The 27240-nt window shown below is 43.1% G+C and overlaps 3 protein-coding genes and 1 long non-coding RNA gene across 4 annotated transcripts; 1 reads left to right on the forward strand and 3 right to left on the reverse strand.

Moving 5' to 3' along the window:
* Positions 1-45: 45 nt before the first annotated feature.
* On the reverse strand, positions 46-6836 carry LOC123088572 (DExH-box ATP-dependent RNA helicase DExH9). Its single transcript, XM_044510789.1, has 13 exons — positions 6515-6836; positions 6112-6312; positions 5795-6013; positions 5232-5573; positions 4921-5136; positions 4167-4417; positions 3721-3844; positions 2901-3174; positions 2157-2302; positions 1886-2035; positions 1578-1810; positions 838-1102; positions 46-718 (listed from the first exon to the last, which is right to left on the reverse strand). Exons 1-13 carry the CDS (start codon positions 6800-6802, stop codon positions 440-442), a joined length of 2988 nt encoding a protein of 995 aa, XP_044366724.1. The 5' UTR covers positions 6803-6836; the 3' UTR covers positions 46-439.
* LOC123088575 (uncharacterized) lies at positions 46-8223 on the forward strand. The gene is made up of 3 exons (XR_006441959.1): positions 46-151; positions 7946-8004; positions 8106-8223. It is a non-coding gene; the product is annotated as an uncharacterized lncRNA (long non-coding RNA).
* LOC123088573 (uncharacterized) lies at positions 7317-10749 on the reverse strand. The gene is made up of 2 exons (XM_044510791.1): positions 10638-10749; positions 7317-9568 (listed from the first exon to the last, which is right to left on the reverse strand). The coding sequence occupies exons 1-2, from the start codon at positions 10694-10696 to the stop codon at positions 7543-7545; spliced, it is 2085 nt and encodes a 694-aa protein (XP_044366726.1). The 5' UTR covers positions 10697-10749; the 3' UTR covers positions 7317-7542.
* Positions 10750-16561: 5812 nt separating this feature from the next.
* LOC123083604 (uncharacterized) lies at positions 16562-21328 on the reverse strand. The gene is made up of 2 exons (XM_044505599.1): positions 21223-21328; positions 16562-18859 (listed from the first exon to the last, which is right to left on the reverse strand). Exons 1-2 carry the CDS (start codon positions 21282-21284, stop codon positions 16888-16890), a joined length of 2034 nt encoding a protein of 677 aa, XP_044361534.1. The 5' UTR covers positions 21285-21328; the 3' UTR covers positions 16562-16887.
* Positions 21329-27240: the final 5912 nt, after the last annotated feature.

Below are 27240 nucleotides of genomic sequence, written 5' to 3' on the forward strand. Positions count from 1 at the left end.
CTCAGATTAGTTGCATTTCCTCATTGATCACAAACAGATGGCTCATGACAAGCAACACAACACAACAAATTCATTTGATTTGGGATGAAAATTCAGTTACATCCAAGAAAAATACTATCAGGCATTCATCATTCTCGGCATATCAATTCAGGTACATCTCTACTTCAATTCTCTCTCTGTATAGGGAAGAAGAAAAATGGTACAGGTTTGAGTCCTTGGACCAAAACCCTAATCAATTCAATCACGACTTACTGCTTCTACAACCTACAAAATTGTATCCCCGCCATGGCGACAACACGCCGCTCCGTGTTACAGCAAACCAGTCAAGGCAGCTCGACCGTGTCCATGTCGATGGCGCTGGACAAGAACAGCAGACAATGATAACCTCTCTATCCCCGCACATGAGTTCCTGTGATGGGACCAAACCACGCAGGAGATGTCACAAGTACAGCGACGCGGCGAACACGATATCCCTCTTAATCTTGCTGACCGCCTCCTCGAGCTTGGCTTCGAGCTGGGTCTCGCCGATCGACTGGGACGCCAGGATCAGCTGCTGCAGGACCTCCTCCAGCCGCCTGATGGCCCTGATCAGGCTGCCTTCGAACACCTGTGTCATCTCCATGATCTGGTGGAACTTGGACCCTCTGGCCCACGAGTACACAGCCTCCATCACGTCGGGTCGGAAGGAGTTCACGAATGACTCGACGTCGATCTGGATCTGTCATCAGCAAGGCCATAACATAAACAAGTTTCAGCAATTGGGATGCAATTCTGAAGCATCAAAACAGCACAAGTGATATGGTATCATTGTCTGGTACTAGCATCATTACTGAGTACCTTGCATTCAAGTTGGAGGTTTGCGACCCTTCGTGCCGTCTCTTGCAACTGGTAGAAGAGCAAGTCGAGCTCCTCCCTTGGCTTTGGGGCATCCTGAAGCTTTTCCTGCCAGACAAAGCAAGAAAGCAGAGCCACCATCTGCTCCACGGTAGCATCCTTCAAAGTACCACTGAACATAAGCTCAGTCAATGTCAGTTCGTCGGCTGAGCTGATCTCACATGCCACTTTGCCCTTTATTTCGACCACATCCTCACTGGTGATGTATCTGAAATCAACAGGACACCACAATAAGGTTTATGAAAAACAAGAAAATGAAGATTGACGCAACAGATGGGTAATTTCTATTCACACAAGAAACAAATAACATGAACTTCCATATAATCTCGATACAACCAACTTGCACTAATGCATATCTACGAGTTACATCCCTAATTTTCAAACAATGAGGTTAATTATTTAACTCTTAACAGTCAATGATTGTTCAGTTTAGCAAAATAGTTGTGTTTTGTTGTTTACATCAGGTGCCCAAGCAGAAAGATCATAAATTTGTTCTCCAAATATTTACTAAGAATCCAACATATGCAGTGCACAACAGCAAGGATTTTTGTCACAAACATGAGAATGTTATGTTGCCTAGTCCATTCAATATTCGGTAACAAGAAAGTTCATTTTGCAAGTTTCTAGATGCAAGCACTCCAAGGACTAACAAAAATTTGGGCATTGAAGGATGTATTTTTTACCCCAGCCTACGAAGAACTCGTTTTCGTGCCTTGAGCTCATCCTTAAAGGCTAGAGCAGTCGAAGCCCGCATTGTTTTCTTTATGGACTTTATTTTGGCTTTTATTTCTTGCTTAGCATGTAAGACCTTCAGCTTGTGTTGGATATGGGGAGCATTACGGATGTCATGCTTCTCAAATAAGCTCTCGAGAGCTTCTATTCTTCTGGCAGCTTTCCGGTAGGAGCTAGATTTTACCTGAAAGGAACAAAATTATTAGGGCTAAAATGAGTAGAGGAAGCCTAAGGCATATGAATGCATTAGTTTCCTTACTTCCATATCTTCTTCTGGATCCAAGAGAGGAACCCCATCTTTAGCAAACCTTGAAAGCACTTCTTCAACTTTCCTCAAGGTGTTTTCTCGAGCTTCTACAGGCAAAAGATCCTTGGGTATGTACATCCGGACGCTGCTTAGTCCATCAATCTGATTATTCAGTTCAATTTAGGATTATTAGACTTAGAAAACAAACAGCTTTGTAATGTGATAAAATTGGTAAGAAGTGGAACATAACAGGTTAACTGGTGAAATGGGAGAAGTAAATTACCTGAGAAAGTGGCAACGAAATAACAACCGGTTCTCCACGGGATTTGATAGGAATAACCTTCATTGTCTTCTTTCCACTTATATCCTTGATTACAGAACATCTGGTGAGGACATCAACAGTGTAATCACAATCCTCGGGCCTTCTTTCTGCAAGAACAAAAACCAGAAGTCAGCAGAGTTAAAATAGCTACAGACAGTACCTCCCCCCTATTAAATGTTGTAAGCAATGACCATAAATCGTCAGAGATAGGATCACATTGTAAGGCAACTGTTTCATGAATTAAAACATAAGAGGGTAGGAACGAGAACAAAATGTGGTAGTATGAAACAAACAAGCTTAAGCCATTGTGTGAGTTGATGGATCAAAGAAAGAAACCCGTGAAGGAGTCATTCCTTCATTTGACACAACAAAACAGGTTAATGTAGGTGAGCTTACTGACCATTCACACAGAGATTGCTGCCATGATGGCTGCAGTGTGTAACTGGCTAATTAGCCACCAAACCATACAGGCTTGAGATTTCCACAAAGGGAATGTCATATAGTTTCTTATAAAGGGAGATTAATCTCCACTTGGCAATGACAGGTCAATTCCATAAACTGAAGCTGCACAATCTTTATATTGCTAACTAGCTGGAAAAAAGTTGCAAAATTATGGTCACAACTGAATGGTGGTAAGTGGTAACTGAAGAGTGAACCCCATGAATAAAATAGCAAAACTAACAGAGAAGAGTGTACGTATGTTACCTTCAGCATTGGTTTTCACCTTCTCAAAATTTATAATAATTCCCCACGACACATTTTCGTCAATAGAGAAGGTGGACTCATCTGTACTGTATTGAACACGAACAAGCCTTCCGGATTGCAAGAAAGGCAGAACATATTTTGGCGAAAGTACAATATCACGGACATCCTTCTTTAAAGTTGTGTACTGCTGTAAGAGATCATAGTAGTCCTTCACGCTCTCCTCGTCTTCAATAACCATGGAACTTCTTTCTATTTCCAGTTCCCTGACTTGCTTCTGCACAAAGTTCAAACAGAGGAATGTCAGGATAAGTTCCTTGCAACAATGCTTTAGTGGCTGGGGTTTTTGATGTATAAGTTTTTAGACCAAAAGGCACTGCTATGGTAGTTCACACCAGCCAATTTATCAACATAAAATACTATTCTAACTGGTATATACAGGCTAGTTAGTGTCATCTCGACACATGCAACGTATGCATACATGAAAACTCAGGAAAACAACCAACACTGTTTGGGTACAATTCTAAAAAGCCTTCTTCTTCGTAAACATGCAACCATATCATAAATGGCAAAAGGCAAGTAATAAACATTGTTGTGGCAGGAGCATCTTATTACATCTTAACGGGAACAGTGGGGAATACCCCTAGGAAATAATTATATTACAACATATATAGTACAGCAACCTTACATGAGTATCCATGGGATTCAAAGAACATGCATGTATGCCAAAGCTAACTAACAGGGTCATGGGCGAAAGGACGAGAGGCAGGTTGCAAATGTTAGAAGTTTATAAGAAGAAAATACTTGAAAAATATCAACAAACCTCAAGATCAGGGAGAGCTCTATCTGCTTGAAATTGGTAGAATGAATGTCTAAGAAGCTTTTCTGGATCACCATCCTCCGAGCGCAGTTGATTCAACAACATGTTGTAGCTCAAATGAAAGGCACTAATAAAGAAGATAGTAATATCAGAGCCAGCAAAATAGAAGAAAAATGTGACTTAAACAACTGGAAGAAACATAAAAAATACAGAAACAGTAAATGAGAACTTAAGCGATGCTAACTCAAGATTCCAAGATGCAATTAACTGGTATAGCATGAATTGACGAAACTACTTAGTTATCACAATAGATATGAAGAACAGTTTTAAGCATAATGTAAACCAAGTGAACATCCAATCCCAGTCTCGGTTCTCGTCACAATACTCAGCTGGAATGTATGTATGTTATTGTTAGATAAAAGTAGGAGCAAAGAATACATGATACAGACCTGTTCAAACTATCGGCACCTCCTTTCAGCATCATTTTGGCAGTTGAGGGTTCCATTTTCTCATCTACCATCAATATGCAGATACCACGCTGATCAATACCTCGACGACCAGCACGGCCGCTCATCTGGATGTACTCTCCACTTGACAACCATCGGAATCGATCTCCGTCAAACTTACGTACATTGGTAAACACAACAGTCTTTGCAGGCATGTTCAATCCAATACTGAATGTCTCTGTGGCAAACAGACACTACAACACCAGATTTCAATATCAGTGAGAAATTATTAGTCACAAAACAAAATTATCACTTACGATCCAAATAAAATAAACACTCGCAAATCATCAGTTCATAACACAGAATAAGAACAGTAAGTACTCAAAAATATTTAGACCTCACTTTCTTGCAATCAAATTTCCTAGTGCTAGTGTTCATATAAGAGCAGAGCTACAAAAAAATCTAACATACACATCTTGCATTGCAAGTTCAAGAACAATGCCCCATGTTCACTACAAAACTGCAATACAACAGCAACCATCCAAATGACCTAAATCCATCATCTGTTCCTTTGATGTGGACGACTGAAAAAAGAACTATAACCTCAGCTTTTAAAGGCATGCAGTTTTAGCTCAAGAGAGAAGACAAAGTAATAGGCTACTAGGCTGAGTATTGGTACACTACCACACTTCCAACAATATGCTAGTTTGGAGGCAACAGCCCAAGAAGTCATGAGAGATCAGTAATATTTGCTAACCTTGATGAGGCCCTCTTGGAAAAGTATCTCAATCACTTCCTTTAAAATGGGCAACAGACCAGAATGATGTACTCCAATGCCGCGTTTCAATAACGGAAGCATATTCGAAACCTGGGGAAGCTTTTTGTCATCATCTGAAAGCAAATCCATGGCACTCCAAAAAATGGTTTCAATGTTCACTTTCTCATCATCCCCATTCAAGTCCATCTTGGCCATCTACAACACAAGCAGCGCAGTCAAAATCAACTAAGACATTTACTTCCTTGAGCCAATATCTTGTAGATCGACTAGCGATATAGAAAAGAACTTACCTGCATAGCAAGAAATTCACACTCTCTTTTGCTAAAGCTGAAAAGTATCACAGGGTCATATTGACGCTGAATTATCATTTTCACCATCTTGAATATGTCGCTTTCTTCATTAGTTTTGCCTGCCGAGACAAGGCCCTTTTGCCGCTTCCCGTTTTCCCTCTTCTTGTCACTGCCAGTAGCAGGGGCAAGGACATTCAGAGATTTCTGAAAACTGTCCTCTCTGAACTTACCATTTTCATCAACGACCAGGTATAAGCCATCACCTCCAGCAGGAAATACATAGTGCTGGAGGGGTGTAGGTCGATAGTCGGTGTATACTATATGACAAGGTTGCTTATGTACCTGAGAAACAAAAATCGTACTACCTTAATTATGCAGAACTCGCATACGCTGAAAATATAGATGAATGATTGACCATATATGGAAACAAATGCATTGAGGCAAATAGACATTTATGTGCATGTCCCTTTACTATACTGAGCAGATAACTTCCTTTTGATTTCTTATTATGAACTATCAAAGGCAAGGCGGCAACATAAAAACGGAGGAAAATTCAGACAAACCTTGGCAACCCAATCAGCAAACTCCTTGGCATTAGGCACAGTTGCCGAGAGGAACACGAACCGCGAGTTTTTGGGAGCCATCACAATACTCTCCTCCCACACCACTCCCCTCTCCCTGTCACGCATGTAATGCACCTCATCGAAGATAACCCAGGCGACTTCCCTCATCACCTCGGACCCTTTGTACTGCATGCTGCGCCAAATCTCCGTGGTCATGACCTGCATTTCAGAGTACAGACACTTGCTTTAAGTACCAAACAGGCATACCCACACAGGGAGAGTGAAAAATTCAATGTGGTCGGCGATCGATCTGGTACCAAGCAGGAGGCGTTTGGCTCGATGGTGACGTCCCCGGTCATGAGGCCGACGTCGGAGAACTCCTCCTTGAACTCCCTGTACTTCTGGTTGCTGAGGGCCTTGATGGGGGACGTGTAGATGACCCGCTGCTGGTTGCGCAGGGACATGGCTATCGCGTACAGCGCCACCACCGTCTTCCCCGCCGACGTGTGCGCCGACACCTGGTGAATGAAACACGCATGAGAGGCGGAGCAACTAGCACTGAATTCCTGTGGGGGGAACTTGGCGGCTGGACCAATTGATCGGTCCAGCAGGCGGAAGCAAGTAAAGGCCAATTTTTTACAGTGGAATTACATTGACCAGGAGAAGCTGGGCCAAGAGCGGCGTGGTTGGGGTGATGGGGGGATTGGATTTGCTGCTCACCATGACGGACTCGCCGTTGTCGAGGCAGCGGATGGCCTCGGACTGGAAGGGGTCGAGCGGGAAGGGGAACGTCTTGGCCGGGGCCGCGCCCTCGCCGCCGCCCGCGACGACGCGCGGGCCGGAGGCGGACGCGTCGTAGCCCTCGGGGTAGGAGACGTCGTGCAGGCAGGCGACGCGCTCGGCGGCGGCCGGCGGCGGGGGAGCGGCGTCCGCGCGCGGCGCCTTGAGCGGGGGGTCGGGCCCGTCGGCGGGGGCTTCCGCGGCCTTGCGCTTGAGGGCGGCCTCCATGGCGCGGCGGACGGCGGCGGCGGCGGGCTAGGGTTTATGGAGGGGAGTGGTGTCGATTGGTCGCCCGCGGGGAACTTGTCTGGCTGTTTCGCCTCTGCGTTTGGGCCCCGCCTGTCAGCGTCCGGGATTATGACAGGCGTTTTCTGTGGCCGAAAACGGGTTTTGAGGATTGTGCATCTTGAGGCTCATGCACGCTAACAAACCAATGGAAATGGAGATTTTAAAACGTTTACTTTGATACGTATTTAGGATTAGGAATGGCTATAAGACGTGTGTTAGTTGAACTAAGCGGTGAATAGTAACCGGCATAGTGTTACAAAATTTACCATGGCTTTTCCTGCATCTGTGTGCTTGACCTACGGAAACAGTCTTTCTTTTCTTGCGGGGAAGATGGTAGACAAGTTGAAGGCACGACACAAATAGGTTCCAAGTGTTTGAATTCAAGCTCAAGGTTTAAATTAAATTAAATATTCGCAACAAGTGTGCGTTGGTCCTATGATCACGTATGTAAAACCATGGCACTCGGAGCTTTGCACTGATACGATTACAAAAGAGTGCGCACGTCTCACACACACTGTGAGCTTGTGCGCGAGCTTATTTGCAGAATGAAACACACTTGCTAGTGAAGACAGTATAGATACAACTCACAAGCTTTATTTATCTGGCACTCGCTAGCTAGTGAAGCGGGGGGTGTCTTGGAGCTCAAACATCTTGGTGACCATGGCCGTAGTGGTAGCTAATTAAGCATCTGGCGGTGGTAGAAAAGGGCCTAGTAACTTCATGAGCAGAAGGACATGCGTCACGAACTCCCCACCGGTACCTAGATGTTGGGCATGGAAAGCCGACCCACATCGAGGTGCGATGTAGAAAAGCATCTCTAGCCATACCTCCGCGATGAGGTCCCAGCGGTCATCTGCAGACATGCCACCCATCTCGCCCACCACTGTACATGCACGAGGCAACACCGGACAAGTAAGAGCCTTTATATTGTTTTTCAAAAGTTGCACTTGAGTTATCGGCTCATTGTTGTTGCTGCTACTAGGAATGTCCACGCAGATTGTTGTAGCAGCTTGTTGACGCCTTTCTAGGTTACGTTCAAATATTTCAAATGGAAAAGATCCAGCTTCATTGATTTCCTTGCAGGTGTTGCTATGTATGAGCTTGGAGCTGCTTGTAAGCATCACATCACACTTGAAGACAAGGTACATGATATAGTTTGACAACTCTCTGCTCACCTTCATCTTGTTAGTTTGATGATAATTATTGCTCCTATCGTATCCGTAGTACCATAACTCTGTTGCAGTGTGCCAGATCATCACACTTGTTGGCAAGTCAGCACTATCAATGATCGTGCACATAGCAGTCCACCTCCGGAGCGCTATCTGTCCCCGGAAGCTAGCAAAGTTCCAACATTTTTTATCCCCCATTCCCAAGTCTATCAACTTGCCAAGGACAAGCTCCTCCAGATCTTCACTGACAGCGATTCTTGAATATGTCTTGTCAATCCATTGTGATAGTAATGACTTATTGCATAACTCCATGCATAAATCCATGCATGTAGCATTTTGTCTGGCACACCATTCCATGATGTTATACTGTGAGAGCATTTTGGACCAGTGTTTTCTATGTCCGCCTGCGGGGTGAATATAGCTAGCTAAACAAGCTACAGGCGGACAAGATATTGCTTCTTCAGATGCAAAGTAGGAAAGAATGGATAAGAAGAGAGATGACATCTCGAGGATTGTGGCTCCTATGAGTAATATGTAGGAGATTGTGACATCAGTCTGGGTGTAGAGTTGGGCCTTTTCGGCATTCATGAAGAGCTTTAATGTCACCAAGGCCGAGATAAGTGGGAAGAGTAATAGGAATGAAAAAATATGAAGAAATATTGTGGCTAATGTTTTTTTATTATAATCCTGGGACGTTACTGCTTTGAAAGTCACAAACCACGCAAAATGAAGGAAAGCCTTGGTGTAGATTGCTTCATAAGAACGAACTAGCCGTTTGCTTACATAAACATAGGCTCCGGAGCGGTTGGGACTGGATTTGAGCTCATGTAGCAAGTCTGGTATGATATGTGCAGCTTCAATAGTAGCCATATCATTTAGAGGACTATCCAACATTATACTTGAACGGCCAAGGGGCGGTAGCCTCACTTTGTTAAGCATCATATCATATACTCTTTGCACTAGTATTTGCTCGCAGGAATACCTCCCATCAATATATGGTGTATTGTATATGCCATGAACATATCTATCCAAATTAAGCACCATAGAACCCCGGAGAGACTCTGGTCTAGACATGTAAAGGCAAAGGGTACGCCCGATGTACTTGAAAATCCCAGACAGGAACATGAGCACTGTGGCAGCTAGGAGTAGTCTGTCTTGCCAAGATGATATTGAGATGACGTAGCCAGCCACAGATGCTTGTGTGACCAGTCCTAACAAGTGGCGTCGCCAGAGCTCGTTATCATGCGTGGAGAAGGCAGTGATAGTGTCTTGCCCTCCCAAGTGGAGGAGGAGGAATGGCGCCCAGAAGATAAGAAGATGGTGTGAGCCGCTTGCATGGACCGCGAGATGTCCAAGAACAAAAATGGCCACAGAGTCGGCCGATAAGTAGGCTAACCATATAAGGAAGTTGAGGACGCGGGACACACTATGCCTCCGCATGCCTGCTGCAAAGAAGAGGAATACTTGTAGGCTAAAGCTTGCAAGTATGAGGCAATGGATTTCCCATTCGTTCCAGAGCTCTTGGACAGTCTGTAAGCTGCGGATGGCCAAACCCAAAATAAAAGAAGTGTCACTCACTAGATCATCAAATATTGTATTGTTACTAACATGCATTTTGCTGTTTTCTTCCTTTTTGTATATCCAACATAATAATTTATAATAACATTTTTTAATCCTTAATTTCTTGAGATTTTTGCACCTAAAATCACACATCATTTGAAATAAAAATGCAGCATTAACAGAGTGTCATTTTAGAAAAATGTAACCATGACTTAGTCTATATCTAGGTTATATACGAGTAAGATAGGTATGATGGTGGTTGGACATCAACAAAAAGGATTTAGGAGGTGACTGAGCTTAAACCATATTTGAGGGAAATATAATATTCTCTCCTTCCTAAAAATAGATCCTCTAGGGTTTATCCATGCAAAACATATAGGCTCTATTTATGTGTGTGTATAGCTCAGGAAGAAAGCTATGGAAAAAGACAAAAGCAATGAAACTAAGGGATGAATTACATGGGCCTGCACACACGAACACACCCTTTCCTTTTGAGGTTTGAAATTACTAGTCTCGTATGCATTGTAGAGTTAGTCCGGCGCGGAGTTTCTGCTCCCGGGCTCATCTGCACCCGCGCTCAGAAAAAATATTCAAAACAAATACGAGAAAAATTCAAAAAAAAATCAATTTTTTGTGGTAGATAATTTGATGCGTGAGCTCCACTTCAAATTTCAACTCATTTAGACATCTGATCAGCTCTCAGCATAATAGGCCCTGAATTTTTCTTTTTTGCTGAGAGCTGACCAGATGTCCAAATGAGTTGAAATTTGGAGCGGACCTCACGCATCAAATTATCTACCACACACAAAAAATGGATTTTTTTTGAAATTTTCTAGTATCTGTTTAGAATTTTTTTCCTGAGCGGGAGCAGATGAGTCTGGGCACCGAGTTGGATTTCCGTAGTCCATATGACTATATACACTCTCTACACTTTGGTAATGTCTTGTGAAAGTTGTCTAGTACAAAAAAAATCCCGCAAAAAATAAAATGAGTTTTTAAAAATTTGTAAGAAAATGAAAGCAAGGAGTTGCATATGCATTGTTTACCTTTGTGTTTGGATGGCATTGTCCCCTCCAACTTGCGCGGTATCCCTTAGTGGCCTCATTCCCAATCAGGTGGGTAGGCAAGCAAACCGAATTGATGGTGCTACTGTTTGCTGCATGCACATGAAATGCATAGTAGAGTATTAATTTATACACATATGCACGAGTGGAGCAAATCTCAAGTCTTCGGGGAGATGCTTTGCTTCCACGAAGAGCAAGTGAGCACGTGAGCTTTAGCATCGGCTGTGTGTGTGTGTGTGTGTGTGTGTGTGTGTGTGTGTGTGTGTGTGTGCATGATGCATTGGCTTTATAGCATTATGATTCAAAACATGTCTGTTGCTACGTTCTTTCCCCTTCTGAAATTACTTGTCCAATCCGCAATCCATTTTCCTCCGTAGCCGGTGAATACGAAGTTCCTTTAAAAACAAAAAAAAAAGTGAACAAAATCCCTGTGCTGATGTTGCGCAAGAAGGCAAGAACTGTATTCTAATCCCTTTGCTTGTCTTGGAATTCTAGTATAGCGAATAAAGCTCCTCCAGAAAATTCTTCTTGTCTGTAATGGAATGGTCCTGCTGATAGCTTTCCAGCGTCCGGCCGGGAAAGCCAAATTAAACTCCGGCACCCGATCCGATCCACGGGGAAGAGAGATGGAGCTTTGCGTACATCATCGGAATGCATGCATGAGAGGACTGTGCTGTAATCAATGATTCGATTTTTCTTCTTTGAATACTTGTCAACTCTAGAGCGGATACTTTTTTTCCCAACGTAGGATTACTTGAGTTTTTCGGGCTAATCTTGACATGGCAATTATTTATTGGATTAAGAGGAGGAAGGGGCCCCAGCCCGGTGAAAATCAGGGGGGCGGAGAGAATTGTATGGAAAATCCCGTCTGTTTGTAGAGAGCGGTTAGCGGCAGAACTCGTCTGTTTGTAGAGCCTCTGCATATGGGCCCCACCTGTCCGTGCCCGGGCTTGAGACAGGCGTTTTGTTTTTGTTTTTCATCGGTAGAAGAGAGGTAGGCGTTTCCGTGGGCCGAAAGCGGGTTTACAAGAACGTGCCTCTTGCAGTTCATGCAAATGCAAAAGCTTGAAACCGAGGGAAGTTTTTGCTAGTTTTCTTTTTGTGTAACCGACTACAATGTGGAAGCTCACACACGCACATGCACTTGTCTGCGGCGTGACGTGCGCGAAGCTCGATTCCGGCTTTAGACCTATGAAACGCCATCGACGCTAGGGAAATGTCGTTGACGCACGAGCTGGGAAGTCGCCCGTCAGAGCCATAAGATGTTGGTGGCACCCCTTTGGAAAACGGGTTATCGTCCCGGAGAAGAAGGTTGCACGACCATCCCAGATCCGACTAGGAGGAACCGGGAGAAATAGCCTCACAAGTTCCCCAACGACGCCGAAGCTAGCCAAGCGACGTTGGTCGGAGAAGGAGCAGAGGACCAACGGATGAAGTAGGACCGCCCACTCCGCCGAAATACACCTTCAAAGATAATCTGCATAACCCACAGACACAATAATAACCACCACCTTACAAGAGCAATCCCTTGCCCCTCCTCTACACATCCGATGAGGTGAACCAAAAATCAGGAAAACATTATTCTTGATCTACACGTTGTCGCCATCACCGCCACCGGAAAAAAAACTCTAATCCTATAAGACGTGAATATAGCGATGCAACTTGGATCCATGGTATGATATAAAGCTGAACTATAACAAAGTTCAAATATATGTTAACCATGTGCATGCACTGAAGTACACAATGTGGGAAGGGAAAACACTTTCAAATGAAAAACGGTGAAGTGATCGCTTCTAGTGCGCATGGATCCCATGACCACACGAACCATGCATGGCACTTGGAGCTGGCATTAGCTAGCAAGACACAATACAAATCATTTGTACATGTGCACGTCTCACACATGTCATGAGCTTGTGCGCTAGCTTATTTTGCAAAAGGGAACACACTTGCTATTTACAAAAATATTAAAGATATCATCCGCAAAAGAAAAAAATATTAAAGATACAATGCACAATGTTTCTTTAGTTGACGCTCGTCGGTGAAGCCGGGGCAGACGATGTTGTCTTGGAGCTCGACATCTTGGTGATCATGCCGGTGGTAGTGGTAGCTAAGCATCTGGCGGTGGTAGAAAAGGGCCTAGTAAACGCATGAGTTGGAGGACATGCGTCACGAACTCCCCGCCGGTACTGAGATGATGAGCATGGAAATCACCCCCACAGCGAGGCGCGATGTAGAAAAACATCTCCAGCCATACATCTCCAATGAGGCCCCAGCGGCCATCTCTAGGCATGGTATTCAGCTCGTCGGCCACTTTACATGCACGAGGCACCACTGGAGAACGAATAGCCTTTATATTGTCTTTAAGAAGTTGCATCTGAGTTGCCGGTTGGCGGCTGCTGCCGCCCATATCGTCTGCATCGGCTGATTGTGGCTTTTCTCTGTTATTAGCTTGAAGCACCATCCTAATAGCTCGACCCCTACTGGCTACATCAGCATATGGTCCAATAGCTTCCCTGATTTCCTTATGGGCGAGCAAAGGTACGAGTTTGGAGCTTCCTGTAGGCATCACACCACACGTGAAGACAAGGTACATGATATAGTTTGATAGATCCCTGCTCACCCTTGTCTTCTTAGGTCATTGTTGTTTTCTTCAGTCAAGTAGCATATCTCCGTTGCAATGTGCCAGATCAGCACACTTGTTTGCAGGTCTGTGCTATCGATGGTCGTGCGCATAGCGGTCCACCTATCAAGCGCTAGCTGTCCACGAAAGCTAGCAAAGTTCCAGCCTGCTTGCTCCCCTGTTCCCAACTCTAACAATTTGTCCAGAACAAACTCCTCAAGATCTTTACTTACGTGGATTCTTGAAAACTCCTTGAGATATTTACTGTTGGGAATTACTGAAAATGTCATTTTAATCCACCGTGATACAACTGACATGATGCCTGTGGAAGCTCGCTCCATGTGGTATTCGAACATGTTATACTGTCCAAGCATTTTGGACCAGTGTTTTCTATGTCGGCCTGCGGGGTGAACATAGTTGGCTACACACAAGGCTATAGGTGCAAGTGGAAAAGATGTTGGTGCTTCACTTGATGCGAAGTAGGAAAGAAGGGACATCAAGAGAGATGCCACCTCAAGGGTTATGGCCCCTAGGAGTAATATGTAGGAGATCGTGACATCGGTATGGCTGTAGAGTTGGGCCTTTTCGGCAACTATGAAGAGTTCCAATGTTACCAAGGCCGAGATAACTGGGAAGAGCAAGAGCAATGCCATAATGTGAAGAAATGCTATGCGTAGTTTTTTGTGCTCAAAATATTTGGACACTGTTATGCTGAAACAGTTAATCCACGCAAAATGAAGCACAGCCTTGGTGTAGACACGTTCATATGAACGAACAAGCATTATACCAACATAAATGTAGGCATTGGAGCGGTCTGCGCTATACTTCGAGTCTGGTATGATAATCTGGTATGATAGTCGCGCACTCAATAGTAGCCCTATCATTGAGTGGAGTATCCAACAATATATGTGATGAACTGGTAGGGGGCATTAGCTTCAAGTTGATGTCGCTACACATCATATAATGTACTCTCCGCCTTAGTGTATCCTCAAATGATTCCTTTTGAACAATGCCCGGTATATAGTACATATCGTGTACATATTTATCCAAATTAGACACGCTAAAATCCTCGAGGAGCCTTGGACTAGATGTGTAAAGACAAAAGATACGCCCGATGTATTTAAAAACCCCAGACAAGAACATGAGCACTGTGGCGCCCAGGAGTCGGCTATCTTGCCAAGACGATATCAAGATGACATAGCCGGCCATCGATGCCTGGGTGACCAACCCTAGAAGCTGGTGCTGCCAGAGGTTGTTGTCTTGCATGGAGAAGGCAGTGATAGTGTCCTGCCCTCCCATGTGGAGGAGCAGGAAAGGCGCCCAGAAGATAAGAAGATGGTGTGAGCCACTTGCATGGACCGCGAGATGTCCAAGAATAGTGGCGGCTCCAGGAATTTGCAATCAGGTATTCATGTGTATTCATTTTGTCAAAATCATTGCTGTTTTTCAAAAATTATCACTCTTTTGCCAAAATCAACACTGTTTTGTAAAAATCATGGGTATTCACATGAAGACCTAAGAATACCCCTAGCGCCGCCCCTGTCCAAGAACGAAAATGGCCATAGAGTCGGCTGATAAGTAGGCCAACCATATAAGGGAATTGAGTATGCGGGATACGCTATGCCTTCGCATCCCTGATGCAAAGAAGAGGAATACTTGTAGGGAAAAGATTGCAAGTATGAGACAATGGATCTCCCATTCGTTCCAGAGAACTTGGATGTCCTGCAAACTGCCGATTGCAAAACCCAAAGGAAAAAAACGTCACTCACTAGATCGACGAATACTTTGTTCTTTGCATGTGTATTAATATGTGCTATTTAAAAAAAATATCCAACATAACTTATATTAAAAAAATCTAATTCTCATTTATTTGAGATTTTTGCAGATGTCAAACACACCCAAAACTACATATATTTATAATAAATCGTATCATTGACATAGTGTAAATTTAGCAACATGTAACTACTATTTAGTCTATCTCTAGGGTTTATACAGAGTAAGATTTCTATCATGATGGTTGGATGTTGGTCAAAAAGATGTAAAAGGTGACTGGGATCCAACCATGTTCAGGCAGATATAGTAATTTGACCTTCCTAAAAAAAGTGAACCTCTTTGTTTTGTCCTATAACTCAGAAAAATATCATCATCTACAATATCAAATCAATGTTCATAAATTTATTATGAAGCATGTAAAGATAGTATATTTATTCGGTATGAATTGTTAACATTTCTGTTAAACTAACACAAATTACGAATTCCCCTTTTCCTTTTGAGGATTCAAATTCCTAGTTTGGCGTGCGTTGCAGAGTTAGTCCATATACTCTATATAATTACTCCATTTCCTTTTACTACACACATTAGGTTTTTCAAGTCAAATTTTCTAAAGTTTGTAGAAAAAATATTAACAATCACAATAGTAAATCACATCAAGAAATATGTTTTCATACTGACTTTTTTTTGGTATCATAGACGTTGATATTTTCCAATACAAAACAGATGGAGTGCTTTGGGAATGTCTGGCATAAGTCGTGACTTAAAAGAAGATATAAGAAAACGAAAGCAGGGAGTTGCATGTACTGTTACCTTTGTTTTTGGATTGCATTGCCCCCTCCAACTTCCTTAAAACTTATTGGCCTCATTCAATCAGGTGGATATGATAGACAAGAAAACCAAGTGAATGGTGCGAGATGTCATGTTGCTGTACGAATGCATATTAATTTATACATGTGTGTACGAATGGAGTAAAACCCAAGTCACGGGGAGGATGCTTGCTTCCACGAAGAGCAAGTATGCACGTGAGCTTTGAGCATGCATATTGGTTGTATGAAAAAAGTAAGTTCCCAAGTTACTAAGATATAAGTAATATAAGATATATTTTCATACACTTATAATGATATATTTTCATACACTTCCACGAAGAGCAAATATCACTCTTAACATGCATGAAAAATGATATCATCCAAAAATATTGCAACCAATCCCCGCAGCACCCCGCGGGGCATGTTATCAAAGAGCGAATCCAAATGACGAGGTGGACCAAGAATCCCTCGCTCTCTTCTATACATTTGACGAGGTGGACCAAGAATCAGGAAAACCATATTCTTGATCGACACGTTGCCGCCATCACCACCACCGGAAAAAAAACACTCTAGTCCTCAAAGACGTGATTATATCGATGCAACGTGGATCCATGGTATGATGCAAGGTGAATTATAGCATGCATGAGAAAGAATGCTACACAGTTCAAATATATGTTAACCATGCACACTGAAGTACACAATGTGGGGGAAGGAAAACACTCCGGACTTTTTCCGCATGAAAAACGGTGAAGGACCGCTTCTAGTGCGCATGGATCCCATAACCACACAAACCATGGCACTTGGAGCTGTCATTAGCTATCTAGACACAATACAAATATTTTGTACATGCGCACGTCTCACACATGTCGTGAGCTTGTGCGCTAGCTTATTTGGAAAAGGGAACACACTTGCCATTAAAAATATTAAAGATACAATGCACAATTTTTATTTAGTTGACGCACGTCGGCGAAACCGGGGCTAAGGATGATATCTTGGAGCTTGACATCAGGGTGACCCCTGGCGGTAGTGGTAGCTAAGCATCTGGCAGTGGTAGAAAAGGGCCTAGTAAATGCATGAGTTGGAGGACATGCGTCACGAACTCACCGCCAGTACTGAGATGATGAGCATGGAAAGCACCCCCGCAGCGAGGCGCGATGTAGAAGAGCATCTCCAACCATACCTCTGTGATGAGGTCCCAACGGTCGTCTCGAGGCATGCCATTCAACTCAGTATACATTGTAAATGCACGAGGGTACACCCGAGAATCAAGAGCCTTCATATTGTTTTTCAGAAGTTGCACTTGATTTACCGGATGGCTGCCAATATTGTCCGTACCAGCTGATTGTTGCCCTTCTCTGATAACTTCATGCAGTATGCTGGTAGCTTCTAAAACAACTAGAATAGGATTTCCTCCAAAAAGTTTCTTGAATTCAGTGTGAGTTTTGGTAAGTACGTGCTTGGAGCTTCTTGTAAGCATCACACCGCACGTAAAGACAAGGTACATCATATAGTTTGATAGCTCTCTGCTCACCCTTATCTTTTCAGTTTGATGAGGACCAGTGATGCTTTCTTCTTCGGAGTAGCATATCTCTGTTGCAATGTGCCAAATTAGCACACTTGTTGGCAGGTCAGCATTGTCAATGATCGTGCGCATACCAGTCCACCTCTGAAGCGCTAGTTGTCCACGAAAACTAGCAAAGTTCCAGCCTCCTTGCTCCCCTGTTCCCAAGTCTAACAACTTATCAAGGACAAGCTCCTCGAGATCATTACCTATGGCGATTCTTGAAAATGTCTTATGCTTGTCAGTCATCATGCTATATTGTGCAAGCATTTTGGACCACTGTTTTCTATGTCGGCCTGCAGGGTGAATATAGTTGGCTGCACGCAGGACTACACGAGGTGGTGTACAAGATTTAGGTGCATCACTCGATGCGAAGTAGGAAAGAATGGACATGAAGAGAGATGCCAACTCGAGGAGTATGGCCCCTATGAGTAATATGTAGGAGACTGTGACATCTGTCTGGTTGTAGAGTTGGGCCTTGGCGACGACCATGAAGAGCTCCAATGTTATCAAGGCCGAAATAAGTGGGAAGAGCACGAGAAATGATAAAATGAGAGAAACTACCGTGCTTATTAGCACTTTTCCAACATCAGATGGATCTCGGAACATTATTCTGGAACAGTCCATCCACAAAGAATGAAGCCTGAACTTGGTGTAGACGAGTTCATACTCACGAACAAGCAGTGCGCTGACATAAACGTAAGCCCTGGAGCGGTCTGCACTAGACTTGAGCACATTGAGCAACTCTGGTATGATATCTGCACCTTCAATAGTATCCCTATCATTGAGTGGGCTATCCAGCAGTATATCTGAGATATAGGTGGGAGGGGGCGGCAGCTTCACATTGTCGTCATTAAGCATCATATCATGTACTCTTTGCTTTAGTATATCCTCAGAAGATTCCCTCCCCGAACTACCACCGCGTACATAATCCTTAAAATCAAGCGCGCTATTAAATCCGAGGAAATCTGGGCTAGATGCGAAAAGGCAAAGGGTACGCCCAATGTACTTGAAAACCCCAGACAAGAACATGAGCACCGTGGCAGCTAGTAATCGGCTGTCTTGCCAAGATGATATGGAGATGACATAGCAGGCTGTTAATGCTTGGGTGACCAATCCTAGTAGGTGGCGCCGCCAGAGCTCGTTGTCTTGCATGGAGAAGGCAGTGATTGTGTCCTGCCCTCCCAGGTGGAGGAGTAGGAACGGTGCCCAGAAGATAAGAAGATGGTGTGAGCTGCTTGCATGGACCGCGAGATGTCCAAGAATAAAAATGGCCACAAAGTCAGCTGATAAGTAGGCCAGCCATATAAGGGAGTTGAGGATGCGGGACACGCTGTGCCTCCGCATGCCTGCTGTGAAGAAGAGGAATACTTGTAGACCAAAGCTTGCAAGTATGAGGCAATGGATCTCCCATTCGTTCCAGAGCCCTTCGACAGCCTGCAGGCTGCTAATTGACAAACCCAAATAAAAGAATCGTCACTTAGTGGAGCAGGCTGCTAACATGTATTAATTTAAATGATTTCTTCTTTTTTTATATCCAACATGATAATTTATATAAAAAATGTAGTGCTCAATTTTTTGAGGTTTTTGCGCCTAAAACTGCACATAATTCAAAATAAAATTGCTGCATTGATAGAGTGTATTTTTAGCAACATGTAACCACATTTGGTCTATTTCTAGGTCATGTACGGATTAAGATAGGTATAGTGGTGGTTGGATGTTGCTCAAAAAGGATTGAAAAGGTGACTGGAATTGCCCTAAAAAAGGTGACTCAGATTAAAGTTTATTTGAAATATAGTTTTTTAGATTCTATTTGAAAATATACTACTTTCTTGTTCCTAAATAAATAGATCGTCTAATTTTTGTCCATGCAAAACTTTAGGACCTATGTGTGTATTAGGATAAAGAGAGCAACTTGATATATAGAAATTGTCTGAGTGTATAGCTGAGGGAGAAAGCTATGGAAAATAAGGAATTCATTGCATGGGCTGCACTTAATCTACAGGCATGGACATCACAAATTACTAGTTTCCGTTTTCCTATTGAGGTTTGAATTACTAGTATCGTGTGCATTGAAGGGTTGGTCCATATAGTACTATATATAGTCAATAACACTGGGAGTCATAGAACATGCTCTAGATGTTTAGTTGATGCTAAAACTTTGAAAGTATGGATTTGTGGTCACCTAGCTTGATATCGCGTGCGAATACGGCACCTCCTCCCTTGTGACATGCTCATCGTGGCACTTGCCAACCGGTCAGTGGGTGGGAGTGTGGAGGCGTTGGGTGCCATGCCCTTTGGTTCTTTTGCAGAATGATCCCTAGCATTTTATTGAATTATGTAGAAAAGCCCTCAAATTAAGAAAATACGTGTGTAGTTTTTTAGCAGAAACCACCCTTGATTTTTATTTAATTACGCATGAAGCCCCTCCATCGATTGGATGTAACATCTATCCCCAAATCTTCCCGTTGAGAGAAAATAGCACCAAAAATGACGCACCAAGGATTCAAACCAGGGACCTCACTCAAGCTAGCTCTCATATGCACTAACCCCTCCACCAGAGACCATTTTGTTGCAAGCGCAGCAGATAAATATTTCTTTAATCCTATTCTTACCTGGACATCAGCTCAACAAAAATAATAGTAAAAGGAAATTCAAAATGGCAACGCCAAAATTAGATTAAATAAACAGAAACTAAAAGGCTATAGACCCTATGATCGGGTCCCGTTAAAAAATCAAGTTGTGCTTGTGTGGCAGCATGCATATAGCATTTTCAACAATTCCATTATGCATGTGTCTATGTAATCTCGCGTGTGCTTTTAAGGGAAAAATCGGTTAAATTTTGACAATATGGTTGAAATTTTTGCAGGGTGCCATTCTTGAAAACTTTATGTTGTGAACTTCGAAAATTTTAAAATAAGATAGAATGGGCTGATTTACATCTTGGGACATTGTATGGACCTGGAATTTTTTACTCAAGAGTGTGTTCGTGTGTAAAGAAAAGATAAATAAAAGTACTCAATTTTTACAGCACATAAATGAAAGTAATTGGGGTTCAAAGTTCTAGATAGAAAGGATGTTCCGAGTTCACAAAATGTATTCTTTCTTAAGTATGATTGGCGTAATTTATGCACATGTAAACTAAGTAGCCTTTACATAGTCGAACCAGTGTCCCGTCAAGACTTATGTCTTGTTTGTTTGGGCTTTTTCTTAGCTTTTCCACTTCGGCTTTTTGTGGGCAAATGAAGAAAAGATGAGGGGGGTTTGCGCAAAAATATGTTGTACCCATGTCTACAATAAGATTAAGGGAGGGCTTTTGTGCGCAAATAAAGAAAAGACGAGATGGTTTTTTGCAAAAATATGTTGCACCCAGCACCATCACTGGCCGGCAGTGGGCCGTACAAACGTGGCACGGCACGCAAGTGGCTCATACGCCTGCATATGCGTTTTGTGACCGTATTTGCATGCGATGCCAAGTTAGGTGACCACAAATCCGTATTTTTATAAAGCTTTAGCATCAAAACATCTAGAGCAAGTTCTGCGACTCTCGGTGATATTGACTCTACTAGATACTACTAAAATAGTGACCTAATACTCCCTCCGTTCCATAATAGATGACCCAACTTTCTACTAACTTTAGTATAAAGTTAGTACAAAGTTGAGTCATCTATTTTGGAACGGAGGTAGTACGTCTTATAAAAGTTTACAGAGGCAGCACTATATACTTTCGAAATGTCCTAAGTAGTCAAGTAGGAATACAAGAGAATATGTAAGAAAATGAAAGCAAGGAGTTGCATGCATTGCTACCTTTGTTTTTGGGTCGGATTGCCCCCTCCAACTTCCGCAGCAATATCTCTTAGTGGCCTCATTATTTCGGAACAGGGGTCGTGGAGATGGATAGCAAGCAAACCTAATGGATGGTGCGAGATGTTATACTGCTTGCTGCACGAATGCGTATTAATTTATACACGCATGTCCGAATAGAGTAGATCCCAAGTCTTGCGGGTGATGCTTGCTTCCATGAAGAGCAAGTGTGCATGTGAGCTTTAGCATAGACATTCGTTGTAAGAAGAAAAAAAAAATAGATTCCCAAGTTACTAATACATGAGAAATACAAGACATATTTCCATACGGTTATAACAATCTAATTATTATTATGTTTAATTCTCATTTTTTATTAGTATTTAAGAAACACCGTGAATGATCTATTTTAATGAGACACACAGCTCTGATTTTTGTTTTGAAAAAAGGTTCATAAAAAGTACACGACACCATAAACATAATAAAAATTAGGAGTACAACCCTATTGTCATTTTTCTTATTTTGCAGAAGGTTTCTCTAAAATCAATTATCCAAATCCGCAATCCATGCAATCTTCCTCCATGGCTAGCCGGTGATATGATCTTCCACTTTAGAAAAGCGAACAAAATTCCTCCGCTGGTGTCGTGGAAGAAGGCAGGAACTATATTCTAATCGCTTTGCTTTGTCTCGGAATTCCAGCATCCCGTATGAAGTTTCTCTAGGAAAAGAGAATAAGATTCCTCCGTGTTCATCCTTGCTCGACAGCGTCAGCGAAATTCCAGCGTCCGGAAAAATCAAACTAAACTCCGGCGACGATCGATGGGGCTTTAAGCATCGATTCAATTTTCCCTTCCTTTTGTCTTGTCTGGAACTCTGGAGCGGATACATGTTTTTTTTAAGGGCTGTTTCCTTTTTCTTTTTTGAGACAAACGTGTTCCTGTTTTTTTCGAAAATGTTCATGTTTTCAAGAAAATGTTAAAACATTCACATTTTCAAATTTTCAAATTTTGTTCCGAGTTTCAAATAATGTTCATGTTTTCAAATATTGTTCGTAATCTCAAAAAATCTTCATATATAGATTAAAAAAATGTTCGTGTTTTCCTAGTTCTGCTTGGAGTTTCGGAAAAAATGTTCCTATTTTCAAAAATTGCTCGGGATTTAGAAAAATGCTTGACTTTTCAAAACAAATCTCAAGTTATTTGAAAAAATGTTCTCGTTTCAGAAAACATGCATTTTTTTCAAAAGAATGGCATTTGAAATTTCAAAAATAGAAGATTGAATCTGCCGCCGATGTTTGTTCTTATTGTTTCGCGCTGCTTGTAGTTAGTAACGGCCGTCATCTCTAGTGGCTAGCAACATGCTACGCCAGCAGGAGGTCTCTAGTTCTAGGTACATCCATTTTATCCATTTCTCCGACAAGTATTTTCGGGCAGAGGGAGTATATTCATTGACTTATACTGGAGGTTTGGTACAAAACACTGGGTGTTACAGAAGACTTGCTATCACTAGCTTGCAACATGTAGTTCAACTCTAAGCCTCAGCCAAGACATGCACACATCCTAACTCACTACACATGCCACCTCATCAGTCACACTAATTATATCACTCTTAACATGCATGAAAAATGATACCATCCAAACACATTGCGACCAATCCCCGCAGCAACGCGCATGGTATGTTATCAAAGACCGAATCAAAATATGATGAAAGAATTTTTACCAACAAGCCAAAACATGTTACACACGCTACTCATGTTGACACCCCGTGTAAGGCGTGGCATCCGCTCTACTCTGTTCCGATGTTGAGAATGGCCAGTGGCGAGAAGGGTAGTGGCGCTAGTGTAAGGCCGTGCCACTCCATTGGAAGGGAGCTGTTGCCACCATGGACTTGACAAGGCAATACAAGTCCAGGAGTGCCACCACTATTGTGAATTGAGAGATCTTGCTCCTAGAAGCTAATACTTCATAGTTGATTATGGCCGCATTCATTTTGCAATGCATTTAACATCTTTTGTTGATATGTTAAGAATGAAACCCAAGCTTCACAAGGCAGACATGCTTAGACATAATGTTCCACTAAAAATATAAACCCAGTCAAAGTGGGGAAAAAGAAATAAATTCTAGTATCCTATTAAACTTATTGCTTAAACTTAATTAGAACCTCAGTGTTTCTTTATAGCCAAACGATACAATGTTGGGCAGAGTACTACTGACGAAGGTATATCATAAAGATCACCGGAATAAGAAAAAATATTAGCCATGAGCTTATGATTCATTAGCTTCTCAGGCACTTGCGCGTATTATTCAGCTTCATATGCCTCCTTAGCCTGCATAACACACATTTTCAATAACTTTCTTGTATGAGCCCTAAAACCGTAAACTTGCAGCATTTGTCTAGAGACTTTCAAGCAAGCATCCTTATCCAGCTTAACTTCATATTTGTCTGCATCACTGACCAACCTTGATACTTCGTCCTCTGAAATCTGACATAATTAGGAAATTTATTTGAGAGTGATTTTTTCCCCCAAGAATGCACCGCATGCAGCTGAGAACACATTCACAAAATAGTACTCCCTTCGTTTTTATTTAGTTCGCATATTAGCTTTGGTCAAAGTCAAGCTTTACAAACTTTGACCAAGTTTATAAACAAAAATATTAAGATATACAATAACAAATCAACAAAATTAGATTTATTATTGAATGTAGTTTCACATCGTATAGATTTATTATGATAAATGTGTATATTGTTTTCTATAAACTTAGTCAAACTTTACGAAGTTTGATTTCAGTCAACTCTAATATGCAGAGTACATACATACAGTAACTTACCTTGCAGGATTTGGCAACTCTTTCAATGCGCCACATCTTATTCAGAGCTGTTGCAATCTTCCGTAAGCTCCAATCATCGGTGTCGATGCCGGATACATCCTTAATGAGAGCAGCTGCGTGATGCAACTCTCCAGACTTGTCATTCTCAAAAGAGTGACACTTAAACAAGACGTGAGCCAACATGACAATCCGCTCATTGACCTGGATACAAAGAGTATTTCTTCATCATCAGTTAAGCAAATGATATATTCTTTTGTACTCCAAAACGTTGCATCATCATTAGGGCATGCAAGCTAATTGCTGTTGGGATTAACCCCGATTGGTTTCCCTGTCCGGCACGGACTAGTAGAAGTTATCGAATAGGTTTAGTAGTAGGCTAGCTATTGATGCTATACGTAATAAAAGTATAAAAAAAATGATAAATGACACACGTGTGGCACGAAGCAATTCCGCACTGACGTTTCACGACAGCAGCTAGTTAACTCACCATCTCCGGGTTGACATAGTTACAGCCATAACGAGTCAAGACATTTTGCAGCCCTTGACAAACCGGGATCAGGTCATCACCTGTCAGACACCAATCCGCGCTAGGCACAAAACTTGCAAAGCAAATCTGTATGCCCCACATTAACTCCATCACAGTTGGATCATACAGGCAGGTTATTTCCTGAAAGAAGGAGTCACAACAACAAAAGAAATGGTGATAGAAGTTGCTCAAAAGAAAGGAAAAGAACAGGCAAACGAGGAGCTAGCTAGCCTATCACTCACCAATCTCTCTTCAATGATTTTTTTTTGTATCCAGGCTTTGCAACAGCCACCCTCTGCCCAGGGCAGTGGTACTTGATGATCATCTGAGTAAGACTTTGGTTAACACCAGTGTCTTGGTTAATGGCGCTGAAATTGTCCTCCAAAGTTCGATACTCTCTCAGCCAAACAACCTGACAATGATGAGCATTATGCATGTTCAGGGGCAAAAAGGAAACAATGAATCAAAGTACTAGTGAACTGTGTGTGTTTCTGTTACGTTCCTCCCTCAATGCAAGAAAATGAGATTAGCATGCAACCGGAAGAAGGAAATAATTATGGGGGGCACTAAGCCACCTTCTTCACCTCGGCGCCGCAAGTGAAGTGGGTCCATATTTTCTGGAGGGAGGAGACAAGATCAGTAAGAAGCAAGCAGAAGGAAGAAGAAGGTACTGACCTCCATGGCATTAGGTTGTTCGATGAGCATCGCATGAAAATTGAAAAGCGCGAAGCCGAAGGACGTCTCAGCTGCAAATTAGCCCACAAGCTTAACAAAATATACATGATTCTCTTACCAATAAAGGAAGAAAGTATAGAATTCAGATAGATATCAAAAGACCAGTAATATTTGATCTAGGGTTTCCTTTGATCCTTTCTCATCCTGCAAGACGAAGACGATGGCAGCTCACCTATCCTCCTCGGCGTAGGACGTTGTTGGCCCGTCCCCGCCGGAGGAGGAGCAGGCCCGCGCCGCCTCTTCATCGCCGGAGAAGGCTCCATCACTGGAGGAGCTAGCCCTATAGTCTTTTTTTTAGGTAAACGTTTCGAGCCGGGGCACCGGCCGAACACTCCGCCGGCCTCGCGTGCGTCGTTGGTTTCTTTTGCGATCCAGCGCTCCCACTAGCGCCACATCATATATGTGGCCCCGCAAACCGCTTTAATCTCCCCCTTATCATCTTCACGGCTCCTCCACTCGATCCAATCGATTCCCTTCCTCTCGCGCCATTCTCAGACCACCCTCACCTGGATTTCTTTCCAGCGAATCCTTCCCTCCCTCCCTCCCCCCCCCCAGTCGCGGTTCTACTGCTACGGTGGGATGGCGCATCGGCCGCAGGCTGTTGCTATGGTGGGGAGCTGACGGAGGTGATGCGACCTCGTGGAAAGGGCGGCGGTGTGGACATAAAAGAGCTGCTAGCGGCGACCCGTGGCCGCAATGTCTTCCCAGGAGCACCATGAGGTGCTGCGAGCAGCGTCGGCATTAGGCGCGCGGGGTGACCAGGGAGCGACTACGTGCTATCGGTGATGGAACCGACCACCGTGTGATGCTGGAACCAGTCACCGCTAGTGCTGGAACCGTTGGGTGAGGAAATGCAACCAGGTGTGGACCGGCAACGCTCGGGTTGCGCCCGTCGAGTGAGAAGCTGCAACCAGGAAGGGATGTTGGAATCGGCAATCTCGGATGCTGGAACCAGCGACTTGTTTTGCTGGCACCGGCGAGAACTTTGCTCCAACCGGCGATGAGGAATCATTTTTTTTGCTGGAACCGTGTGTTTGTTTTGCTGGGACCGGCCAAAATTTTTGTTGCGATCCGACCATTGTTTTTTGCTGGAACTAGATGATTTTTTTTGCTGGAATCATACTTCTGTTTTGCTGGAACCATGATTTTTTTGGTTGCTTTGACTTGGTGCAATTTGTGTAATGCGGAACCATGTGTTTTAATTTTTGCTGGAACCACGGGTGTTTTTTGCTACAACCAAGCGACAGCGGGATTGTTGGGCTGTCACCGACGAGTTGACCGGAGATGCAGCAGAAGTACGCGGGGGATAACGGAGTAGGCGGGGAGGAGCAGGGGTTGTGAGCATGGTGGGCGATGGAGCGGAGTCGTCATTTTTTACCAAGTTGCGTGTGTGGACTTTTCTAATCGAGGGGCCTAATCATGCGGCTCGTGCGTACTAAATCACGTGGCTGCTGGGCGACCGGGCCAAAAGTTGGGCCGGTGCGCCGGCGCCTAATGCTAAAGCTAGCCCTATACTCTGACAGGAATTGGTGCTTCTGGAACCTCTCTCTCATGGGCTCCCGGCGGACCTCCTACACGCGGCCCATTAAGGGCCAGTAACCCCAGCAAATAATAATTTAATTTTTGTTTCATTTTATACACTGTATAAATGCAAACACTTACACACATACACGTATGGTATAAAATACCTGGCTCAATAGTTCTGAAGTACCAATCCGGCATTTTTATTTAAAATATTTGGAAAAGTTGTCCACATTTAAAAGACCACAACAGTCAACAGTTTTGAAATAATATTTCAGTATTTTGTATAAACAAAGGTTGAAGTGGTAAATCTACGACCGCGTGCTATTGCTGATGGAATCGGCCACCGCGTGATGCCGGAACCAGCTACCATCGATGCTGAAACCAGTCACCGCTAGTGCTGGAACTGTTGGG

This window comes from Triticum aestivum, chromosome 4A, assembly GCF_018294505.1.
Source record: "Triticum aestivum cultivar Chinese Spring chromosome 4A, IWGSC CS RefSeq v2.1, whole genome shotgun sequence".
Lineage (NCBI taxonomy): Eukaryota > Viridiplantae > Streptophyta > Magnoliopsida > Poales > Poaceae > Triticum > Triticum aestivum.